The 25,700-nt window shown below is 35.6% G+C and overlaps 2 protein-coding genes across 2 annotated transcripts in view; one reads left to right on the top strand and one right to left on the bottom strand.

The window, feature by feature from the left end:
• Positions 1–23,605, bottom strand: part of LOC149783518 (uncharacterized) — a 42,495-nt gene extending 18,890 nt beyond the window's left edge. Inside the window, exons 1-2 of the mRNA XM_089931761.1 lie at positions 21,629–23,605; positions 4,004–4,068 (exon numbers count right to left, since the gene is read on the bottom strand). Of these exons, the coding sequence (XP_089787887.1) occupies positions 4,004–4,068; positions 21,629–22,946 (1,383 nt within the window). The 5' untranslated portion in view covers positions 22,947–23,605. The remainder of the gene's footprint in view (positions 1–4,003; positions 4,069–21,628) is intronic.
• Positions 23,606–24,432: 827 nt separating this feature from the next.
• LOC149783517 (uncharacterized) overlaps positions 24,433–25,700 on the top strand; it is a 99,211-nt gene continuing 97,943 nt past the window's right edge. The window contains exons 1-2 of the mRNA XM_089931759.1: positions 24,433–24,537; positions 25,267–25,534. The gene's annotated coding sequence lies outside the window, so the exon portion shown is untranslated. The remainder of the gene's footprint in view (positions 24,538–25,266; positions 25,535–25,700) is intronic.

The raw sequence follows: 25,700 nt of genomic DNA, 5'->3' as shown, positions 1-25,700 counted from the left end.
CACGGTATTACGTACGAAGATTATGCAGGAGGCTATGCTTTGTGGGCCTTTGATTTCACTCCAGACCAAGGCAGCGACGAGGGACATTTCCACCCTATAAAATCTGGCCAGATTCGTGTGGAAATTCAGTTTGCAAATCGAGACCCTGCTGATCCAACGTTGAACGTGATCCTGTATGCAGAATTTGACAATACGATAGAAATCAACAGTTTGAGAGAAGTCATTCTAGATTACTAGAAGCCATGGAAGACTGTTATCCCTCTTTACCTAGTGAAGAAACTTTGGACATGAAATGTGAGGAGACCGTGGAAGGAGAATCCCAAGACAAAGACGAAGAAATTGTCATGATGAAGTCGAGATGGCCAGAACAAGAAGCCCATTTAGTCTCCTGTTTTGCCAAACACTTGGTCGACAAAATGACGGAATTGATCAAGAAAAATTGTTATGGATGTCAAAACGATCATCCCAGTCAAATTCAACACGATAAATGCCTGATGTTGAGTCAAGAAGAAAAATTGGACGAGTATCTGGACGAAGCTTGGAGTCTCATCTCAAACAAAGACGTGTTGCACCAGTGGTATAAAGACTTGCGTGAACATTCTTGTCCACCATTAACCACTCAAGAGATCCATCGTATCGAAGCTCTCCTGAATCAGAGTGAGGAAACAGAACGAATAACCGTTTATTCGTCAGACATTTTCAAGCAAAAAGTCAGGATCGAATTGACGACTTATTATTACCTGTGAAGAAGAAAAAAAACACAAATCAATGGATACCTGGGAACTTTATTACCTTTTGAACCATAGTTCGTATACGGCTTCTTGGAATCCTGTCGTCTGTGCTAAAGATGAACTCCCTCATCGCAAACCTAAAGACCATCAAGCTTACGTGATCAACACGGACGAAAGTCATCTCCCAGGAACCCACTGGGTAGCCGTCTACTTTCCTCAAGAAGGATGTGTGGAATATTTCGATTCGTACGGATTACCCCCTTTGGAAGACGATATCATCGACTTTATGAGAAGAAATGCTCAAACCACCCGATTCAATAACGTGAAATTACAAGGCACAGATTCCTTGGTGTGTGGACAGTACTGTGTGTATTTTCTGCATCATCGCAGCCTGGGCTATTCCTTAGAACATTTAGTGACTCATTTCGATCCTCGTTCTTCTGCTAGAAATGATGTGAAAGTAGATCGATGGTTTTGTGACCATTATGCTTATCTTTTGTCTCAAGCTAGGAAACGTAGTGTCCATCAATGGCCTAATGATTTCCAACAGTGGAAATCACAATTTCATTCACAACGTTGTCAGCCTTGTTCAAAGTAGTTAGTATTTGAAGAAAAAAATGTTTCTGATTTGAAAAAAATTGTTTGATGTTATAGTGTTGGATTATTGTTAAAAATGTTAGAAATGTTGTTGTTTAGTGTTAAGTGATTTTTGAATAAAAAATGTTGTGTTTTGAAAAAAATGCCTTTGTGGTTTGTTTAGCTATAAGAATATTGGATTGATGCTCTTTCATTTCTTACTATCCCTCTCATGAACGTTGCGGCTCGAAAACCGTGTGGGGGATGTTTTCCTTCACGTCCGCGCTTTAACTTTAAGAACCGGGTTGTTCCCAGTCTAGCCATCCATTGTCGACTCATCCTCCTAAAAAGATGTGCTCCAAACTAGCTAAGCTCAACGAAGCCTACGTGAATTTGCATAGGGTCAGACACAGTCTGATACCGAAGCCAGAAGAAATAGAGAATGTGAGAATGTTAAAAATCACTGAAGACCTGATAGAAGAGCTCTTCAGAGAAGAAATGAACAAGGAGAAAGAAGAATGGACAGAGAAGTACAGACTTCAGAGACAGCAGCAACAGCAGCAACAACAACAGCAGCAGCAACAACCTGAAGCTGACAGAGGCTTCGTCGATTGTCGTATCGACACCAAAGAATTCTTCTTCTCTTTCCGAAGAAGCAGACCTATTGCCAGAAAGTCTATCCTCAGAGGACATCGCATTCTTAGAAACTAAAAAAGAATGCCATAGCAAAAAAAAACAACAAAAAACAGCCCTTTTCAGGGCTACCCCAATACTCTAGAAAAGAAGTAATGATCCATTTGCCAATGTGTGTAGGTAGAGTAGTGTGAAAATAAACACTAACTCTTTCTTAAAAATTTTGAGGGTATGTGTTGGTGTGTTTGTGTTTGTAAGTGATAAAGTAGGTTGGTGTGGATAGTAGATTAAAATGATGTTAGTTTGTTTTTTTTGGGCTGCTTGAGGTGTATATTTGGGATTAGATTGGATTGCTTTGAGTATGTGGATAGTCTATTGAAGTGATGGGTAGCATAAAAAAGTGAGCGAGTGTTTCTTTTAGGTCCGCGCGTTGTTCTGGTTAATGATCTAGGTAAGATGAATTTTATGTTTTTAGGGGGATGTTTTCCTTCACGTTCGCGCTTTCAGTATAAATTGAAACTCGTTCGGCAGTCCAGCTACCCTTGTTGATTGATCAACACAGCCAGAAGAATGACTAGCAGAATAGTGAAACTGTTAGAACTCCAGATGCACCTGGAATATGCCAGGCGGATAGTAAATGAACTATCAGCGGAGGCTATCGTAGAAGAAGCAAGAATAAAGAAGGAAGAAGAGGAGAGAAGACAGAGGGAAGAGGAGGAAAAGAAAAGAGAAGAGAGGATGTCGTTTAATATTCCTGAAACAGAGGATTGGGGTGCTGAAGCGAATCATCCTCCCTCTGCGCTCCCCAGAAGAAAGGTGAAAGAAGACTGGGGAAGAAGATGCGTGTGCGGCGCAAGGCCAGGAAGGTGCAACCATTAGATAGGTGCATCTGGAGTTTAAAAAAAACAGCCCTTTTCAGGGCTACTCAATACTCTAGAAAAGAAATAACTATTAATTAGCCAATGTGTGTAGGTAGAGTAGTGTAAAAATAAACACTAACTCTTTTTTATGATAGTGTGAGGGTATGAGTTTGTGTGTTGGTGTGTTAGTAAGAGCTAAGGTATGTTTGTGTGAATAGTAGATTATGGGTTTTTTAGCAAATGTGGAGAGTATAGTTAGGGTTATATTATATGAAATGAGAAAGTAGGGGGATGTTTTCCTTCACGTACGCGCGATGTTGGGTCATAATCTAGGTAAGATCCATTTTATGTTTCAGGGGGATGTTTTCCTTCACGTTCGCGCTTTTCGTATAAGAACCCACAGTATTCGTCGTTCAAACCATTCTGCAAAGAATACAAAGAAGATGGCGTCAAACCAAATGGACAAATTACAAACCTTGCAAGACGTTTTAGACAACTTAGGAATAATGGAACAGATGCTATTAAGACTGGTTGAAGACCATTATTCCTATAGTCCCCATCGTGTAAAGATGGAAATTAACAATTTAAGGAAAGCAAAGGACAAGATTAGTGGTGTAATGAAAGAGATCAAGGAGGAGAAGGAGGATGAAGAGGAAAAGATAAGAATAAGAACATGGAACGAAAAAATTGAAAAAGAAGAGGAAAATGAGAAGAGGAAGAAAGAAGAAGAGGAGGAAGAGAAGAAAGAAGAGAAGGAGAAAAAAAAGAAGAGAAAGAGTGTTGGAGATAAAATAAGAAGTTGGTGGAGGAAAAGAAGAAATTAGAAGCAGAAGAAGAAGAAGAAGAAAACCCAAAGGCCCTTTTCAGGGCCAGCCATATTTCTCGAAAAGAGATAGTCTTTTGAATTGCCTACCCCTTTTTTAAATTTAAATTTAAATTTAAATTTTAAAAAAACTTTTTAAAAAAAAAAAAATCCCATGTTAAATTCCCCTTGTCCGTAGAGTGACCCACGATTTATTGCCATGTTCAATTCCCTTGTACGTAGAGTGACCCACGATTTATTCCCATGTTAATTCCCCTTGTACGTAGATTGACCCACGATTTTTCTCCATGTTAAATTTCCATTGTACGTAGATTGACCCAAGGGTGTTTTTAATGCTAATTCCCATTGTACGTAGAGTGCCCCCCTTCACTACTATTGTTGGTTGTTTTGAATGAGGTGTCCAATTCACCACTTGATTTACATTCTTCCTGGAAGGTTTTATTGTCTGCAAAATGAAAAAAGAATAGTTAACAGCTTCGATGTAAAAGTTCTCGGGTTTAAACCCAGAAAATGTGGTCCACTTAGTGGCTACAGGAGTGTGATGGGACACTGACAACAGCATGAACCTGACGCCAGCATTATATAGATATCTTTAATAATTACAAACTGTCATATCCAGATTTAAAACTGGACACTTAACTAGTGTACTGACCTACTGGTCAACTATAGTAAGCGCATCGGCTTCAAGTACACAGTGGAATTTCGACATTCGAATCTTATCTGAAAATTCACTAGTCAACTTCCATACCGCAATTCAGTGTAAATTATTTCGCAAATGCACTAATCATGCATACAATTCCGTTCTATACGTGTGTTCCAAATTTTAGCTTTTTACCCAAAAGGCTATGGAATTTATATAAATTTCCACCCACCCTCTCGCAACTCTCATCTACGAGATTCAATATTTGCAAAATATCCTTGCAAGGCTACTAGCTACATCATCAGCTAAAATGGAATAGTCAAATTAAACTATGTAAAGTTTGCTGATAAATAAGAATATATATATATAATTAATTTTTGCAAATAGCTTCATTTGAAGAATTTTTTCAAGTGAATGACTTACAACTGGATTTGCAAAGAATCATCATAAACTGTGGTAATCAGATTTATCTTGCACACGTGTCGAAAGTGGACCTTGTGTGGCTACCTTTTTAACTTTAATATAATGGTGAAAAATCTAATTTCAAACAACACAAGAAAATAAAAACTTAAGTGGTGACAGTATATTTAAGTTTTATTTGATGATACATGAATTATGCAATTCAGAGGAAAACTAAAATAGTCAAATTATTGACGTGCACAAAAAAGAGTTAGGCAGTTGTATTCGACATTTATTGCAATACACGGGTATAAAATAAAGATAAAAGAGACACACACACACACACACACACACACACACACACACACACACACATATATATATATATATATATATATATATATATATATATATATATATATATATATACATATATATACATATACATATATATATATATATATATATATATATATATCTTAATATTTTATCATTTTCAACATCCATCATAAACATAATAAGGAGATGAAGATTTATCCTAAATAATATGTATTATGCATGCCATTTTGAATCATGAACGGATGATGGTCAGTGATTTCGAAACTAAAAGCGCTGTATGCAGCTGAGGAGCTCAAGTTTCATTTTACGATAATGCAGATAAGTAATGCAATGTTCTGACGCTTCCTGCTGATATATATTCGAAGATTTCTGAGAGGGAGAGCACATTACATCAGAATTTCACCTCAGGACCACACGCACATTACTGTCTCATACTCAAAGGATATAAAACTGAGTAATGCTCATATCCGGAATCTTTGTTCCAAAGATGTGAGTGAGGGTGTGGAAGAGAGGGAATACAATTTAAGCTCTTGTTTTTTTTACTTGAACATAAAAACACAATGTTCAGCTTGTTGTTCCTCGACTCGAGATAAATAATATTTTTAAAGGTATCTTGTTTTTTTTTAATTTGCGTACGATTGTAAGACGCGTTCTTCTTTACGTTATTTTTGAGTGTATTCTTTATAAACATTTTACCAGAATATTTATGGTCTTTTCGAAACATGTTTCAAATAGTGGAATATTTTGCAGACAAAGCACTAGCGAGGAATTATTGCGTGTGTTATTTGGTAGAGCTATTGGGACATTACAGCGTGTGTAAATAACACAAAATATGTAGATCTATTTCGGACATTACCGCGTGTGTTATTTGGTAGAACAATTGGGGCATTACAGCATGTGTTATTTGGTAGAGCTATTTGGGGCATTACCCCGTGTGTTATTTGGTAGAGCTATTTGGGACATTACCGCGTGTGTTATTTGGTAGAGCTATATACATTATCACTTGTGTTATGTGTTATAGCCGTATAAACATTACCACGTGTTATCTGGTATAGCTAGCTATAGGTACATTATTACGTTAGTTATTTGGTATAGCTATTGGTACATTATAACTTGTGTTATTTGGTAGAGTTAAGGGCACATTACCACGTGTGTTACTTGGCAGTGCTGTAACTATTGGAACAATGCTTAGAAATAAACAACTGCTACGCATTAGGTCATCCTATGTGGAAGTTTACGAGATTGGTGTACTGGCTCTAGCACTTATCGTGTCTTCAGTAATTTCTATTATTAGCTTTTCCTTCTACGTGGTCAACCAGTTGTACTAATTGACATATACATTACGAGAGCAAAGAACACAACATAATTCAATTTTTTTATGGAAGTGACAAAGTAAATGACAGAGTTCGTACATTAAAATTAAAATTTTAAGTTGCTAAGTTAGTCACGGCATTTTAATTTTATTGCCAGTTAAGGCAAAGTAAACTCTCTCTCTCTCTCTCTCTCTCTCTCTCTCTCTCTCTCTATATATATATATATATATATATATATATATATATATATATATATATATATATATATATATATATATATATATATATATACATACATACATACATGTGTGTGTGTGTGTGTGTGTGTGTGTGTGTGTGTGTGATAAGTTTGATTTTGATTTTCGCACAAGAAAATCTGTACTAATGTCATCAAACATGTCAAAGTTTACAAAGTTATTTATGTACGAAAATATAAACTTGCCTTCAGATTTGAATACAATATATATATATATATATATATATATATATATATATATATATATATATATATATATATATATATATATATATATATATATATATCTTAGTACACTTTGTCACTTTGTCACACCATATCTATCGCTCCGGTGGCCTAAGTGATTAGTGCGTTCGCCTTGGATGTGGGAGGTCGCGGGTTCGAACCCCGGCCGAGTCATATTAAAGACAACAATGGTACTAGCAGCTGCCTCGCTTGGAGCTCGGCATTAAGAGGTTAGTGCTGTGACTAGTTGGCCTGGTGTCAGAATAATGTGACTGGTTGGTAACTTCATTCTACATGTCTGCGGCATGATGCCCGAGTGCTAGGCATCATTGTAAACTGCCACACTGCATGCATTGTAGCAATATGACTGAATTCGTGTAAAGCTACGTTAAAAGTCCAAATCACACACTCTAACACACACACACACACACACACACACACACACACACACACACACACAAACGGAGACAGACACACACACACACACACGCACACACTCAATACATACCGGTTTGTCCCCCAACCCCTGACGACCCATTCACTAACCTGTACCTGTTTGTGCTCTAAGAATTAGCAATCACGCCAGTGAAGATTTAAGTGAGGCTGGTTGATAAGTCTGATTCATACCTTTTAGCTATTAAATACCGATATGGTTGACAGTACAGGTCAGGGGTGGGACAAATACGCACCGCGGGCCCGTGACCTGGTTTTATCTTTAGTATGCAACATACGTGTTGCTTTAAAAATAATTCATCCGGCAGCAAACTAGGAAAAGTTGCCCATCCCTAGACAGTGTTACACTGGTAACAGTTCATCCAATAAGTGGCAGGATATTAACTAGACACGCATGTAAACAATGTAAGAAAAATAACAAATGGTGATATTAAATGCATGCATACATCGTGACATCTGATTTGATAACAAAATATCCCTCAGGCTAAATAAATTTACATTAGTTTGTCACTGCGATTGCCATAGTGCCCTAGTTTGAGATATACTATCATCTTTGTGAGTCTGTTAGGCACCCTACCACCTTCTAAAAACATTGATATTCATTCAGCCACTCACTTATTCTTTCTTTCTTTCATACATTCTTTCATAAACGTTTATTAGTAGTATAAGGTTATTACAATGCAATGAATCCACAACATGCAGGTTATTAATCATTTAAAATTGATTTATCAAATATTTCAATTCAAGTAGTGAAACTAAGCTTTGTTTAAGGATTAATGGGGGTGGGGTGATGTATGTTACACAACTGATTGGTTTGTTTAGGGATGAATGGGGGGGGGGGGGAACGTCTGTTAAAACATCTGTTTGGTTTGTTTAGGATAAAGTCTCCTTCCTTACCACATATCGATGATTTTAAACAGAGACCGAAGCAGAACAAGAATGTCTCCTTCAACAGCAACAGCGAGAAGAAGAAGAGACAATAAGGAAAAAACAAGAAGAAGCAGCAGAGAAGAAACAAGGTCTTGGAGAGAAGTAGAATAGTGAAAGCAACGGTGACGTTACTATTAGACGTTTTAGCATTTTTTATGGTGTTTAGACGAAAGTATCGTACCTTTCAAGACGTTCAAATAACATTCGCACACGGTATTGATGACATCTTTGGAGGCGGTTTGAATGAGTTTTTTGTCGCATGGGTGGAGAAGCTCTGGACAGGACGGACAACATGTCCCCATGTTTGACTAAAAGAGACTGCAGTCCTTTCCTTTTCTTTAATTTGGGTTTAGAAGATGGATGGTTTCTGGAGGGTGACATCTTTGGGTGCTCAGGATCACAAAAACACTCATGCCCATTATTTTCCTCAGGCCTTTTATTATACTGGAACGCATCTCCACCAATTGTCTTTACATCGTTTCAACTTGATGACAGGCATCACGCGTCGTGGAGGGGTTCGCAACTGACTAAATCGGACAGTTCTTGCTTGGACAAATCCAGTAAACTTTGTAACATGTCTGATCTCTCTTGGACTTTGATTGTGGGAGCAGGTACTTTGGGAACAGATGCTACTACAGCTAAAGAGGAGGATTGTGTCACCGCTGGAGGAGAAGTTCTTGGAGACGCTAGTTCTCATTGTTTTATCAAATGAGGAAGAAAGGGCGTCAAATTGGATTTGACAGACATCAGCAACAACGGAGAAGTGGAAGAACCTGGTGCTACTGGAGACGCGGTCACCATCGCTGCAGGTCGTGTTTTTTAATGTAAGGTTGCGTCCTGGCCGAAGTGTCTCTCTTGCAGATAGACACTGTTTTCTGTGGGCGTTTCGTTTTTGGGGAATTGTTCTTTTTCTGAGGACTATTCATTTTCTGTGGTTGAAACCTGGTCTTGATACCACTGTTCTCTTTCTTCTTTAGGCTTCGTTTCGCTTTTTGGGAGTGGCTTATTTTCTTGGGGAGAACCTTTAGGACATTAGGATTCCATTTTAGAAGCGAGCGAATGATGACCCATCATAGAGAACCTCTCTCTCCAGGTTTCAAAATAATTTGCTTTTGGGTTTGAGTGTCGATGTGGGGAACAGTCAGTTGCGTCAAAGCTACTTTGTTTCTTTTAAAAAAGCGTTTGGTTTGATGAGGAATGTGAATGATACCATGCAGTAATTGGCGTACTGTCACCGTAAACCATCATAAGACTTCTTTGAGACTGAGTTCTAAGACACGAGCACCACGATAGCACTAGCTAAAGACCTCTGGTCTTGAGAGTTGTTAATTTGGACGAGGATACGCTTGATGCTGCGAAGGTGGTCCACCGATAACACTTTTCTGCGTTGACCGGTCCCTTTGGGGAGAGACAAGTGGGTCACAAACAGTGTCGCTTTTCCATCGGTGATGTGAAACTTATCGTTAGATTGATGAACGTGTTGAATCTTCTCGATGACTTTGGAAGGTGTCAATTCTGCTGGGCTGCTAAACTCGATCCAAACGAGAGACTTCAGACTGTCCGGATGAATGGATAGTCTCAAGCGGAAGAGAGCGATTCCGAACAGGAAGAAGAGGTACCCTCCCCAAAGGAAGAACCCATACAGGTGCAGAAAGAAAAAAATGAGAAGACAAGAAGAGGAGGAGAAAGTGAGGATGAAGAGGAGGAAAACCTGTGAAAGTGAAGAAATAATATTTAAATAAAACAGAGAGAGAGAGAGAGAGAGAGAGAGAGAGAGAGAAATTAAGTCTATAAACGTTTTAAAGTACTGTATTGTGTTGTGAATTGGATTGTAAAATTTGTGCTAGAATATACCAGATATAAAACTTAAGTGTGTTTTGGTTTCGATTTTTAAGATTACTGACCTACACTCACGCATTTACTCACTCGCTCACACACGTATATCATGAGTAAAATAGGATGTTTGAGTTTTAACTGATTTTGGCAATTGAAATACTATCTTTTTCGAGAGAAGTGGGTGGCCCTGAAAAGGACCGCTTGGTACTTGTTTGTTTACATATAAAAACTCAGGAATGGGACGTTATCATTTTTAGCTGTCTTAAGCCTTTGCCACGGCCAAGGCCTACTTCTGGACTGGCTCCTTTCGATGATTATTTGGTAAAAATCACTAGGCGTGGTATCGCAGGCATAGCAACAGGGCTGGTTGTTTGGTTCGAGTTCTTTTTCTCTTGAGTCGTAATAAAGACGTCTTATACATTTTTTTCAGGCTCCTTAACTCTGCTAAAATGTGTAATAGTAACTTCGTCTTTGGCTTTCACTGTTCTACTTCTCTCCAAGACCTTGTCTTCTCTGTTGCTTCTTCTTGTAGTTTCCATCTTGCCTCTTTTCTCGCTGATGCTGTTGAAGGAGAAAAGCTTGTTCTGCTTCTTTCTGTTGTTGTAAAAATTTCTCCAATTCTTCTGTCAGTCTCTGTTTAAAATCATCGATGTTTGGTAAAAAAGGAGAATTTATCCAAAGCAAACCAAACAGATGTTTTAACAGGCATCCCCCCCCCCCATTTCATCCCTAAACAAACCAATCAGTTGATTTAACAGACGGCACACCCCCATTCATCCTTAAACAAAGCTTAGTTTGACTGCTTGATCTGAAATATTTAATAAATAAATTTTAAATGATTAATACCCTGCATGTCGTAGATTCATTGCATTGTAATAACCTTATACTACTAATGAACATTTATGAAAGAATTATGGTAAACGAAATCCCAGAAAGCAGGTCACTAAGACACACAATACACGACGACCCCAATGCAATGGACACAGCTCTTGTAACAAGTTTTGGTAATGGTCCACTTTCTGAATAGTGTCATTTATTTTCTTTCACGCAAATTATTGAATCATGAGTGATGAAGGTTGCGGCATGGTAGCCTGTTTTTATACCTCTTTTTGTCGGAGACAATAAGTGTACTTTCTACACAGAGCTGATTTTACTCGAGTGGCGAATTAAATTGATTTAGTCCTAACTTGCACATCATAAGACTCCGTTCAGAAGTTTTACCTTTAACTAACTTTACGGTGTGTAAATGATTTTGGTAACTCTCTAACTCTTCCTCTGGAATTCGTTGCAGTAAGTGTAACTTGTAGTAAAAAGAACGAGACACAACAATCCAATCTTTTGTGCCAATGGGTAGTTGGTCAATGTCTGACAACTTGAAGACTTTCATCTGAATTAGTCCTTTTATAGCATTCAGGTACCAGTGGTTTAAATACCGGTGACGTAACGGATGCAATTGTTGCGTTTCACTTGTATTTTGAGCAGCTCCCGGTAAATGCGTTGTCTCAACTCCGCAGGCAAGCCACGAATGTTCTCTTGTAAAGTAACCATGCTCATGTCAGACAGGATTATTATATTTAAAATCTTCTCCTAGATCGAAAGTAATAAGCATAGTGACTAAATCCTGCCCACTGCCATTCAGGGTAACAGTGGAGAATGTCAATAAAATCTTCTGATGTAAACGGTCTAAGCGGAATAATAGGATATACGCACACTTGATGTAGAAAATTATGACGCTTTTGTTGACTCTTTTTCACTCCCATCTTGTTCTACAGTAACCCATTGAGATCTTGCTCTGCAAGTCCCTGCCAAACATACTTGTAGATCTTCTTTTGTAATTCGTTTGGTAATCATTAAGTCTTATTATTTTATATAGGGTTTAAATAGTGGTCTCGGTGGTGTCCATCGTTTGACTCCGAGCCAGTCTGGTTTCTTAAACGACACAGGATATCACTTCAATAACTCGGTCACACTAAAGGTAGGTAGTGGCAATTTGGAGACCATCGAATTCCAGGTATGCCGACTTTTTCTGTTCCCACTGGTGAACTGACACACCGCAACTGAAGAAACTTTCGAAAATTCGACACAATCACTTCTACCACACAGCACCACTACTAGGGACATCTGAAATTCAATATAATTAGGACTGCATCATCGACCCGCTAAAATGGAAGTTTGAAAATGTATATATATTCACTCATACGCCACAGCACCACCACCAGGGACATTTGATATTCAATATAATCACCCCTGCATCATAAACCCGGTAACACGGAAGTTGGAAAATTTGTTTATAATCACTATCAACAGGGCAGGGTGAACAGACCTATTTTTCAGCAAGTCGTCTTTAAAACATAAAGCGTCATACAAAAACTAAAAGAAAATACAAGCTCAATAACGTCAAACCGAAGCCTCTAACCGACCGAGATTATCTCTAACTGGGTTAGCTCATTTTGTTACCTTATCTTTGCCGTTTGTGTTTTCAAATTTGCATTTGGGTTTCTTTACCCACCCGTACACTCATTTTAAGGTCGAACCCTCCCTGCTGCTATTTTGTTAATCAATAATGTTATCAAGCCCTACACGATATCGTTACCGCGGATCACGCAAATTCACGTGAAACATTCATGTGGGGTAGCTTGTGTTTTGAAAAGAAATTTTGAAACTTAATCATATCAATAGCCCATGAACACCAAGTCTGATGAATATTTTGCAGTTTATATGTATAAATTCCATCAAACACAACTAAAATATTGCAGTTATCTCTATCACTTTAGGTGTTTGTGTATATCGCTGAGTAACATAAATCACATCAGTGTTTTTGTGTCTGCCTCGAGAAAATATCCGAGCTGGATTTGATTTTATATCCATCTTCACATCATCAGATACTACGAGATTATTAATAAATCAATCAAGGTCATCCACAGATGGGGCTTTATCAATATCGGTGATAAAATTCATATTGCCGTCTTCGTCCAATAATTAGACATTTTCATTAAAATCTTTAAGCACATCGTAGCATCGATGATCATCTACAGATGTTGCCACTAAATATAACTTATCCCACTTGAGCCAGCTCATTATCAGATTAAGCAACAATTGTGTCTTATCATACCCAAATCGACCTATGATAAGTGTTCCGATATAATTTGGTAGCGCTGGATGATGCATTACTTGCTCTTCCTTTAGTGTCGCTGAGAAATCAATGATATCCATATTATGCAAATATAATAAATAATATTGATTTATATTGTGTTCGATGCAGAGCATCCACCCCCATCGGTGGATTAACAAAAAGCGTACATTTACGGGTAAATATATGATATGTGACATTAAAAAATATGAATTTTTCTCCGGATAAAAGTGACTCTTGGCGATATCTCTGCTTCATTAAAGAAGTTACCAGGAGCTCCATGGGCTAAATACCCAGGGAAATACATATTCCTAGATATGATTATTGTGGTCCTGGAACCCTTACTTGATATTCGACTTGACAAGCGAGATCTACCAAGCCCTGGAGAGTATCTAATAAATGCGATTGATCCAGGGTATCTCGTTCATGATGTAGCATATAAAAATAAAAAATTTTCAACAAAGATATATTGCAGATGTGAGGTTGATTCACTCGTTAAATTCATTAAGCATCTAAGAGAAAAACATGCTACCTTTCTAGTAAAAGCCGCGATGAAAGGTAAACTAATATTAGGGTCCGGTAAATAATCAAGCAATTATTATTATTATTATTATTATTATTATTGAACGATTTATTATAGCCCAAGAAGATATTTGAGAGGTAGAGCAGCGATTAATAGACATGCTGATGCAGCAAATGTCACACGTTATGTTGTTGCAAATTGGTTAGCAAGACAGGCAATATGGCAAATGTAGCTACCATCACTTAAACAAATTTAGTATGCACATTATGATGCCAGCACTCCAAAGAAGTTCATAAGCACATAATATAAAGATTGGTAGACGTCCATCGCGCACATACAAATACGCGTTGACTGTTGACGTCGCAAGTAGATATAAAGAAGCAGAACCACTATCAACTAAAAGAGCAACCGAAGTTGCATCTGCTTTTGAACGAACCTATCAGTGAGGACCCTTGCGAGGACCAAAGTTGATACAGGTTGATCTTTATAAGGACTTTATTGGTGTAGATTCATCTCTGATAAAAAGAACATAACGGCAAAATCAGGCGTGTTTATACCACAATTCATCGTGATCAGGCAATTGTTGAATGATTGAGCTGAACACTTGCTGAGCGATATTTTGGATATCAATATGCAAAAGAAATAATTCAGAAACATATAAGATCTCGTGAATGGGTTGCAATACTACCATATGTAATGGCTGCATTAAATTTAAAACAAATTGCTCTTGCAATTTTAATGAAGCATACCAATGCAATGACACAAAAAACATATACCAATACAACGACATGGCTGCTTCTTAAAACAACCAGTATTCGGTAATGTGAATGTAATACATTAATATGAACCCGGTGAATTTGACGGTGGAAGAAAATGAACAATTTTTCCTATTTGGAGTGTGTCGACATATACAATTTCCAGCGTGGTAAGATCCACGGGTAGACCTGCAATCTACAGACTAGATTCAACTGCTCCTCAACGTGGATTTATACGCGAACAATTATAAGTAATCCCTGAGGATATACAATTACCACCGCGTTTATTTTTGTGAACTAGCGCCTCAGTATTGATTATATTCAGGACAGGTCAGAATCATATGTTCGCGTATGTGACCAAGACTACTATTAATTCTATCTACTGTAAACTGTCTTGAATTATTTTTTGAATATTGCTACAGCATTCCTCTGTTACAGCTTGCACAATGATTATTCTGTCGTTGTTACATCGTCATGATAAATTCAGCATCGAGATCAAAGTCGCGTTTATTTATCTTTTGTCACATTGTTTACAACCAGTTACGTTTTTTCTTAATATATCATCTCCATTGATAGCAGTTTGATTATTATTTTCTGTGAAGTCTGTCATAACCCTCATCTGAGATATTCTTCTGACTCGAGCCACTGCGAGACAAACTAAATTTGACCATTCAATATGATCATCAACAAGCCAAACATTAGTTTCCGAAATAGTTAATCCTTGTGACGAATGAATCGTTATAGCATATGATAGCTTCCACGGAGTATTGTCCATCGTAAATGCGCTCTCAATAACACTAACAGGAATTAAAACAATATTATTTGACACAGAAGTGTGTTTAATACCACAACATGGTAGTTCAACGTCGAGATTGTTGCCGTCGACTATCTGCTAGGCGATAATATAATGGTACAGGAAGATATGAAAACTTTACTATATGTGACAGAAATAACTGTTGTGGAAGTGTATCAAAAGTTATCTTTCTACTTGCAACTTTCAAATCATCTGGTCTCCACATATTCCCAAAATCGTTCATAGAAGTTTCTGATATCACTTGATGGATTAACTCACACTGACTTTTATTGTTTGGTAGTCTAATTAATTTCTTAAGCTCTCTTAATTCTGGATCAAGCGCTATATGATCATCAGTTATCCCCTTATAATAATATACGAATCATTTCAGCCATTCATGCGGAGACAATTCAACAAAAAGTGCGGTTGACCATGATCACCACACATTATCAGAGCAGTATTTGTTGTCAATAACCAATCAAGAAATATTTGTAATGTCTCCAGCGACTCTGTACATATTTAATCCAAGATAATAATCTATGGAACATATTTTTCACACATTCGTTCAGGAGTCCATGTATCTTACTGCCATCTGAAGAAGCTGTTATAAGTATAATATGTTACTCCTAGTTCGTTCATTTCTCTGGCAAGCCTGTGAATAGGGGTTTAACACAATTATATCAAGTCCACAAACGAATATGATCACACGTGTTGTTTTACCAGAACTGCCCCGTCCATTGAGATAAAAGTCTTATGTCTAGTTACAGGATCATATACTAATTATGTTTTCTTGTCTTTTGCTATATTCGCCCCCAAGTATCATTCACTCCATGAAATTCGATAATCAATGAAGAATAAGATTTTTATTTTTATTCAGGTTGTAATATTTATTTTGATAATAATATTTATTAAGATTATAATATTTATTGTGATTATAATATTTATTCCGATAATAATTATTCGGTTTATAATATTTATTTTGATAATAATATTTATTAAGATTATAATATTTATTGTGATTATAATATTTATTCCGATAATAATTATTCGGTTTATAATATTTATTTTGATAATGATATTTATTAAGATTATAATATTTATTGTGATTATAATATTTATTCCGATAATAATTATTCGGTTTATAATATTTATTTTGATAATGATATTTATTTAGATTCTAATATTCATTCAGTCACATTTTATTTTTATTCAGACTATAATATTTATCATGTAATTTTATGTTTTCAGTAGGATTTTCACAATTTAGAGTACAATTTACCCCATCACAGTCTAAAAATCTGATTTTTTTTTACAATTTTGAGTTCCATTTGACTGATGATCAGTTACAATTTTCGGTCATAAAATATGTATGTTATTTGTGAAATTGTTATTATGTAAAAACGAATTAATGAGATTTTGATATTTTTATTTTTTGAGTATTATTTACCCATCAACTTCATGAAATTGTTTGATAATCTGAAAAATTATGGGTAAAATACCTATTAATTCGATTAAATGGACTAATAAGCTGAAAATTATGGGTACTACACCTATTAATTTGATGAAATTGCTTGATAATTTATACAATTATGGGCAATATACCCATCAATTTGATGAAATTGTTTGATAATCTAAAAACATATGGGCAATATACTCGTGAAATCTTTGAAATAACCATTATTCTGAAATAATATTAATAATGATGAAATTATTCTAAAATCATTGAATATCAAACTGTTAATGAATTTGAATAATAATCTGATTTAATGGGTAATATCAATTTGATGAAAATGTTTGATAATCTGAAACATTACGGGTATTGACCCCATCAAATTATATAATCTGACTGATTGTTACTATATTGAGTAACATATGCACACTCAAATTATAAAATCAAACGGATTTGCACAATTTAACATTTACCTGAAATCTGACTGATGATCATTAAGAAAATAATATATATATATATATATATATATATATATATATATATATATATATATATATATATATATGTGTGTGTGTGTGTGTGTGTGTGTGTGTGTGTGTGTGTGAGAGAGAGAGGGAGAGAAATTGTAATTTTTCTGTTTTCAATAGAATTTTAACAATTTTGAGTGTCATTTTCCTACAATCTAAAAGTGAATCAGTATTTAAAAAATGTGTTATATTTGATTTTCCCTGATTAGGACTCAATATTGAAAATCAACCACGAACGTGAACATCTTACATATAAATTTATATTCAAAATTTCTTGTTGCAAATGATGCAAGTATCCGATCTGGTCAGTAAGCTTGAGTGTATCCTTGATAATTGCAGATAATGATACCGCAAATAGAAAGGATTAATGGGTTCTTGTAAGATCAAAGATCGAGGAGGTACTTGAGGTGTAGATGTATATAAATATATCCGTTACGCCTGACTGGATTTTTCCAGATTTACATGATAACTGCCATCAATTGCGTCTCATACAAGATTGACTGCAATCTTTAATGTTATGTCAACAATTCCTGGTGAAATATGTCTGCCGACGCAGTATGGAACATTGTTATATTTGAGGCTGTTTTTCTGCATGGCTCAACAAGTTTTGGAAGGTTTTCATTGATGAGATAGTTGACTGATTTTTGTAACTCATCAGCGTTAAATCCTAGTAATTTAAATGCTGATAATTATGTTGCGGTTAATTTATAATGATCGAGAAAAAAAAATGTTTTTGTGTTATTTAACTGAAGTCAATGAATTCATCACCAAAAAAACCCAGTGCTTCAATGATAGCTTTATTGATATATTTAAGTTCTGAGATAACCTGATTTAGATGTATCGTTTCAGTGGTATGTTGTTTTACGTCGTTATTGTAGTATTGTACTATACTGGAAAATAAATGTTGCAGGTTATCAAATATACGCGCGTATTAAGGTTTAGTTATGTTATAAGATGATTTGATTAATTTTTCACCGATGAATCATTATTGTCATAATTATATATTTCTTGCTGTAAATGGGAGAGGGGGTATTTCACCTTCAGAAGCTTCAAATCTAGAAAAACTAGATATCTATAGATAATATTTTTGATATTTTGGAAGTTGTATAATTATTTATCTGTGACAAAGTCGACACATCTACGCTGTAATGGCTGTAACCGACCTTTATAAATAGGTGGTATCTCTGACCAATCCTAATACTGACGATATATATATATATATATATATATATATATATATATATATATATATATATATATATATAATAATCTGACGAGTTTATTTCTATCGCTGCTGATAATTTCGATTCGTGAACCGTAATTGTGATAATGGATTCTTTTCCCATTATAGATTTAATTCTGCACTTAAGTTCATCATTGATTATATTGACAGCTTCCAAACCCGGAATTCCACCGGGTTTATATTTATTTACAAATACTAGTGAATTATTTACACGTCATTCACCGAATGATTTTGATCTAATATTTGGCCAACTATGAGATACTCACAATTGTGCTAGTGCTATTTCTTTCGCTGGAATTGCAGTTGGAAAATTAACGCGGAACTCAAGATTGGTTGATGTTGCTGATATCATCGTAGTTTTCGACGGAGTTGTATTAACAACAAAATGTGGCAGTAACTCATTTGACGTTCACATTATTATTATTATTATTATTATTATTTCTAAATCGAATGTAGATTCTGTCAGTCATTGCCTCGATATAAATCTTACTCGTTTCTGTGAACTCAGTATCTGATATTATTCCATCACTAAAACCTGATGATAATAATTAAGATAATTTGGGGTATGCTAGCGTCGCTGTATGAAATTATATATATATATATATATATATATATATATATATATATATATATATATATATATATATATATATATATATATAATTTTATGTTTGCGCACGCGCATTTTTTGAGATAATATTAAGAATACTGGCAATTGTTGCTTCAGCTGAAACACATAATTTTACAATTACTGGTGATGGCATTGTTATTTTTTATAACAATACGCAAGTTTCAGAGATAATAGCAGACGCCTAATACACACTTATATCAAAGACATTTACACGTCTGCGATATTTTTTATACTTTTATTGTATACTCGTCAACGATATTTTTCAGTTTGGTTTGCTACTCGCATGCTGAATTGTATCTAAAACGTTGAACGTGGATTGAGGAGCTCGTTATAATTTAAGTAGGTAGTAGTTTAGCTACTAATTAAAGGCACCAATAGTACAACAAACCTAAAAATTGTCTTCGGGTTCCACAACAAATGTTTTCTCGTCGTATTGCTCCAACATCACTAACACAGCTCCAGAGGATCCAGTTAGTGGATAACGCCGTGATATTGTGGTAGATATCGTAAATGTCGTAGGATCAAGTACTGAAAACCTGTATACACCGTGAACCTCAGCGCGATGTTTGATGGATTTATTATATGGTGTCTATAATGATTATCCAAAGAGACGTTTGGATCTTATATTAGATCCACTCATACACCCTTGAATAACATACAACCACTACCACAGACGTTTGAAAGTTTTATACAATCACTCTTACACAATAGATCCTACGCCTGTGACTTTTTTGGCACAATCTATGTTCATCTGAAAATCATTGACGTAAGGTTCACATGTCTAACGTTAATGGTGTATAAGAAACTACACATTATTACACACGTACGTATATATTTACAGCCTGTATCGCAAAATAGCCCCGCATCTTTGTAAGCTCGTGAATCGCTAGGAAGAAAGGACCCACATACGAAAATAAATACAAACATACTGCATAGTAATCCAATCAGTAATTGTTGGTGCCCTCTGAGACAATGTGTTTAATTTAATACATTCAAATAAATGTCTCAGATTTGAGTAATTATAAAGCAGTTTTAAACTTGTACATTCTTAAACAATATTACTGCCAGCTTTAAATTGTTCACACCTAGTTTCTTACTTGATACAACAAAAATTTCTCACAGACCTTTTTTCCCTATATTCTGGAATCTTTTGAAATCAAACTGCACAAATTAGCTTCATTTAATTTTTAATGAGTCAATATCGCAAACATCTAGCATAGAACATGACATAGAATAGAAAACTTCTGGTATACAAGGACAATCGAACATATATAACAATTCGATATTTTCGGATTATTGAAAATATATACATTACTGGCTCACATTTTCACCTGTTTCATTCTATTACATAAATACATTATAAACATCTGAATTAAAACATACTCTTTATATTTTCTTTTCTTTTCAACGTTTAGTAAGAAAATATATTGAATTATTGCTGATTTTCCTTCATTCTTAAGAAGGTAGTCGTGACAATACATCACAAAGTATAAAGTCAATTTGACCTCATTAATAATAAAAACAATAATAATAAATAATATTGTGAAACAACAACTTGTTAAAACATCGTTTCTCCTCCCACTATGAAATGCAAGGTCTTGTACTCTTTAAAGCTGTAGCAATCATGTGTGTATTCAATGATGTGTGCGTGTGTTCGTCTTCCTAAGCGCGTCAGTTTTAATGAATATGCTTCTTCTCTAAAAGTTACGATAATTCAGTCGGTGATTTTAGTGCGTACACGTGAACATGTCCTTTGGTTTTGTTTTCTCCCCAATGCGGCTTTGATTATGATGAGTGTTTGTTTTGCGTTACGTTTGTAATTTTAAGTGATTTTGGTTGTGTCGTAGAAAACCCCATGATGGAAATGTCATTCCGCCGTGGTGAGAGAAACCCCATGATAAAAATGACATTTGGTCGTGGTGAGAGAAACAACATGATGAAAATGCCATTTGGTCGTGATGAACAAAAAAGATAATGAGAATGCCATTTGGTCGTGGTGAGAAAAATCCCATGATAGCGATATCATAGGCCGTGGTGAGAAACCCCATGATAAAAATGCCATTTGGTCAAGGTAACAGAAATCCCATGATGAAAATGTCATTTGGTCAAGGTGACAAATCCCATGATGAAAATGCCATTTGGTCAAGGTGAGAGAAATCCCATGATGAAAATGCCATTTGGTCAAGGTGAGAGAAACCCCATGATGAGAATGTCATTTTATCGTGGTGAGAAAAATCCCATGATAACGATATCATAGGCCGCGGTGAGAAACCCCATGATGAAAATGCCATTTGGTCAAGGTGAGAGAAACCCCATGATGAAAATGTCATTTGGTCAAGGTGCGAGAAACCCCATGATGAAAATGCCATTGGGTCAAGGTGAGAGAAACCCCATGATGAAAATGCCATTTGGTCAAGGTGACAAACCCAATGATGAAAATGCCATTTGGTCAAGGTGAGAGAAACCCCATGATGAGAATGTCATTTTGTCGTGGTGAGAAAAATCCCACAATGTAAATATCATTTATATATGCATAGGTGAGTGTGCAAAATGCATATTTACCTGAAACGCTTGTCGAAATGACGAAGATAGGGTTTACAAATCCATTGTGTTCGGTTGTTGTTGTAAAAGGGTTACCATTTGTGTCATGAAATGGTAGATTTCCATCAAATGATGTCGATGATTGGATGATATTTTCCTGCAGAATTTCATTTGCAGCTGCATTTGCCAATTCTTGTCCTTTTCTGAAAATATTATTGCTGCTTCCAGAATTTAGTGTAGATTCATTCCTGTGTTGGAAATCTTGATGGGTGTATGACGCCGGATTTTCTAAAACTATTTCTTTCGATTCTGTGTTGGTATCAATTTGAATTATGTTGTCAAAATCATGATTATTAGTGTTTGCGGTGTATTCACCTTCACATATTGTCACCATTTTTGAATCTTTATCGCTGATAACATCTTTGTCAACATCCTCTGTTTGCTTCATCTGGTATGCTTCAACACTTTTATATTGTGGATGCGTTTTAGAGTCAGACATATTAGAAACCTCCGATGACTTGGTAGCTGTATCACTCTCCGATTCTATGCAAACTTGCAAATCAGGTTTTGATTTCTGACAGTTTCTGTTCTCTGCATTCTCGTTGTCTTTGATGGTTTTACTGGCTCTAATTTCGTATTTAATTTTCCTTATATATTTGCTTCGAAAATGATGATGACGGAATATTTCCTTTGCAACTAGAACATATAGTACCACCAGTACAAAAGAAGTAACAATAAAAATGAAAATCAGAAAAATATTGAAATAAGCTTGATACGGCGTTTCTTTAAATTTGTCCTCTGTGTAACATTTTGATCCGGTAACGTTGTCATATTTGGTGGGTACAGAACTTTGCCCGTACAACAAGGGCGCTGGCCATGACATTAGAAGAGCGAGTATAAGCACCAATCCACAACATAATTTTGAGGACCGTTCCGTCAACTGCCGTCCCATCGGAACACAGATTTTCCGGTATCTCTCGATAGATACAAGCATGAGAATTAAAGCAGAAGCGGAGCTGTTAAAATAATTTAAAAACCTTAATGCCTTGCACACAAAACTCGCAAAGAACATTAGTGGATGTGTCAGATCGTACACCACAAAAGGCATTCCTATTGAGCATGTGAGTATGTCGACAAATCCAAGACATAAAATGAACACGCGAAGATTGCAGGGTCTTAACTTAAAAGCGTAGACATAAATCACGTGCAAATTTCCAATAACACCAATGACCATGAGCAATCCAACGAAGACAGTACCACCTAGATACTGTTTGGCTTCTTCGTCGTTTAATTCCTCGAGCGATATTACAGAGAAGTTGTCGCTTCCATTTAGAGTCATGACTGTTTATCTATCTCTAGCCACACAAGTAATTGCTGATTCTATAATATACGGAACTAAGCTTTATTTTGCTTACTTCCATGTAAAATGAATAATGTTTAGCACTAGTAAGAAATGAATTCCCACTTACGCACATAATTTGCCTTCACAACAGAATGTCACACAGGTACTGCTAACGTAGTTGTTAATAGGTGCGGTGTTTGAATATATTACACTCAAATTCCTTTCCGCATAAATTGACCCAGCAAAGACATTTTGACAAGTGGTTTCAAGTTTCAGTGTCCGTTTCATCTCAAGAAAAACAAGATACCGATGTCAAGTTCCGGATCGCTGTAATATGCTCTGTAACGTTTTCCTTCCATTAAGATATCAAAAAGTTGGTGTTACGTGATGATTTGCTTGGCTAGTAGCGAAAATTATTTACAGGTTGATGCAATGAACTACACATGTATATATGATTACTGAAAGAGGGTTTCTATATTGTCTCATACTCACAAGAGTGTGTCTTCATCCTTACTAAAATTCGAGTCGGGATAATAAACCAGTGCTGAAAGACGACAGTGTTTTAATTTGCTGTATGTAGTGCCCGCGGACACAAGGGATAAATCATTAGATTAAATGAAACATACAGGTGTAAACAGGCACTAAACTGTAATACCTAGTTGTCCACAACACGTGTTTAAACTTGATATCACTACTAAGTGTCCAGTTGACACAGGTGGTTTGTTTCACATACCAGATGGTCGCGATTATAAATACAAAAATTGCGACATTTCTTTACGTATATCACGTGGTAGTAATTTTACTCTTCAGATATTACAGTATAAGATAAGTTCAATAATATCTTGATAATAAAATACAATGAAAAGTGTCTCATAATGCGGAAAATTAATCCATACTTTTTCAGCTTGAACGAAAGGAATATGGATCTAAAGTAACTCGCAAGGAAAATCGGCAGAAATAGCACACGTACATAAATCAAAGAAAATATAATGGTCATAGCTGTATGTTTCAGTCCGAAATTCTTCCATATGTCAGTTATATGAAAACTTTGAGATAATAAAGTTTAGGAGAAATGGCAAGTTTAAAACATAAGTTCGACCCTCGATATATATATATATATATATATATATATATATATATATATATATATATATATATATATATATATATATATATAATGACAGAATGAAATAATTCAGCATGTGGTCGTCCGTCATAAGCAGGTTGCACAAGTATATGCGTCATCATCAATTAAGTATATCCTCTTCACGAGCAAAGTTTTACATTTGTACATGTCAAGAGAACCGGACAATATTTTGTTCAGATTGTGCGCAGGCAGTTTTGGGTCTCGCCTTCGCTCTAATAAAAGTGAGTATGGTTGTGACACGTGTTAAAGTGGCATTTCTGCTTATGCCTTAGCCGCATAGACCGCCCTGTCTTATCGATAGGCTTGTTCCACTTAAGTGTTCAGTTTTTCTTGTTTGTACATATTTGTCTGCACCACACTACACTATGGATGTTTTAATGCGTAGTATCACACGATAATAAAACTACACAAATACATAGTTCTAGTAATAACGAGATAGAGGTAAGAACAAAAGTCGCTAATTCATGAATATTGTTGCAAACAGTCATCTACCTTTACAGGCGTTAAGTTTTAAAAGTACATTTTAACAAATTCTTCATAAGTAAAATACGTTCATGTGGCATTTTAATTGAGAAAGCGTGCCATTTCATCATATCGTATTATATGTATCTTTATTTTGTGTAATATTTAATGCCAGTAATTTAACAGCATATAAATTTATGTATTCTGATGCAATTATGTCTGTTAAATACTTGTCTAAAATATTTTCCATTACCGTGTGAAGCTTAAACAAAATAGCGAACTAAACTGAGTTGAATAGTTACATTTTTAGAATTGAAAGAGAAACGTATTCACTTAAAATACAAATAAGAAAATTAAAGGGGTTTAGATTTTGTTTTATAAATGGATAGATAAATAAATGATGATGAAATAAAGTGGTTAAATCACAGAGGCACTATATTCGTAAAAGAACGTTTCGCAACATTTTATCTAACTTTCGTTTGGCAGTATCCTTAAGTGAAACATTTCCCAGAATTCAAGGTAAAGTGGACTAACTATTTATATCACTGTTACATGCAACGCATATGTTCTGCTGAAAACCATCAAAATGTAGACCATTAAACTCAGTATGTTCATCTACAAGCAAAACTTTAAAGTCAAAATTACAAAGAAACGCCATCATTACGTCAGGTCCACGTCACGTGGTAGTAATCACATTACTCTTTATAGTGCCCTCTATGATTGGCGATGTTGCTCAGACACCTTAACACAACGCTACCTGAAGACGGTTAAAGCGGGATCTCCAGACGTGACTAGTTCATGTCAACTCACAGATGAATCTTGCTTAATTTGTGCAATTCAGACAAACATTGGAAAATGGTCGTGCTCAAGACATGAAGTTGAAGAGGAGAACGATTAATTAACTCTTTCGACATATACTATCTGATTAAAATCGTGAGGTCCGACATAACGAAGATTTAACAGACACAATATCCAGGTATGACTTGGTAGCTTACTAGGTAACTTATTGCATTTCAAATAGTGAGAGTTATTGTAAGCAATGATATATTCCTAATGGCGTTTAACTCTGTCAGAAATTAGCAGGATGTGATTTGAATTGTGAAATACAAGGTCAAAACACTCTGACATCGTATCGATGCACG

Source organism: Sinohyriopsis cumingii, chromosome 14 (assembly GCF_028554795.1).
Source record: "Sinohyriopsis cumingii isolate HCF-2022 chromosome 14, ASM2855479v2, whole genome shotgun sequence".
NCBI classification, from domain to species: domain Eukaryota; kingdom Metazoa; phylum Mollusca; class Bivalvia; order Unionida; family Unionidae; genus Sinohyriopsis; species Sinohyriopsis cumingii.
Note: the sequence above shows the minus strand (reverse complement) of the source record. Positions and strands in the feature narration are given on the sequence as shown.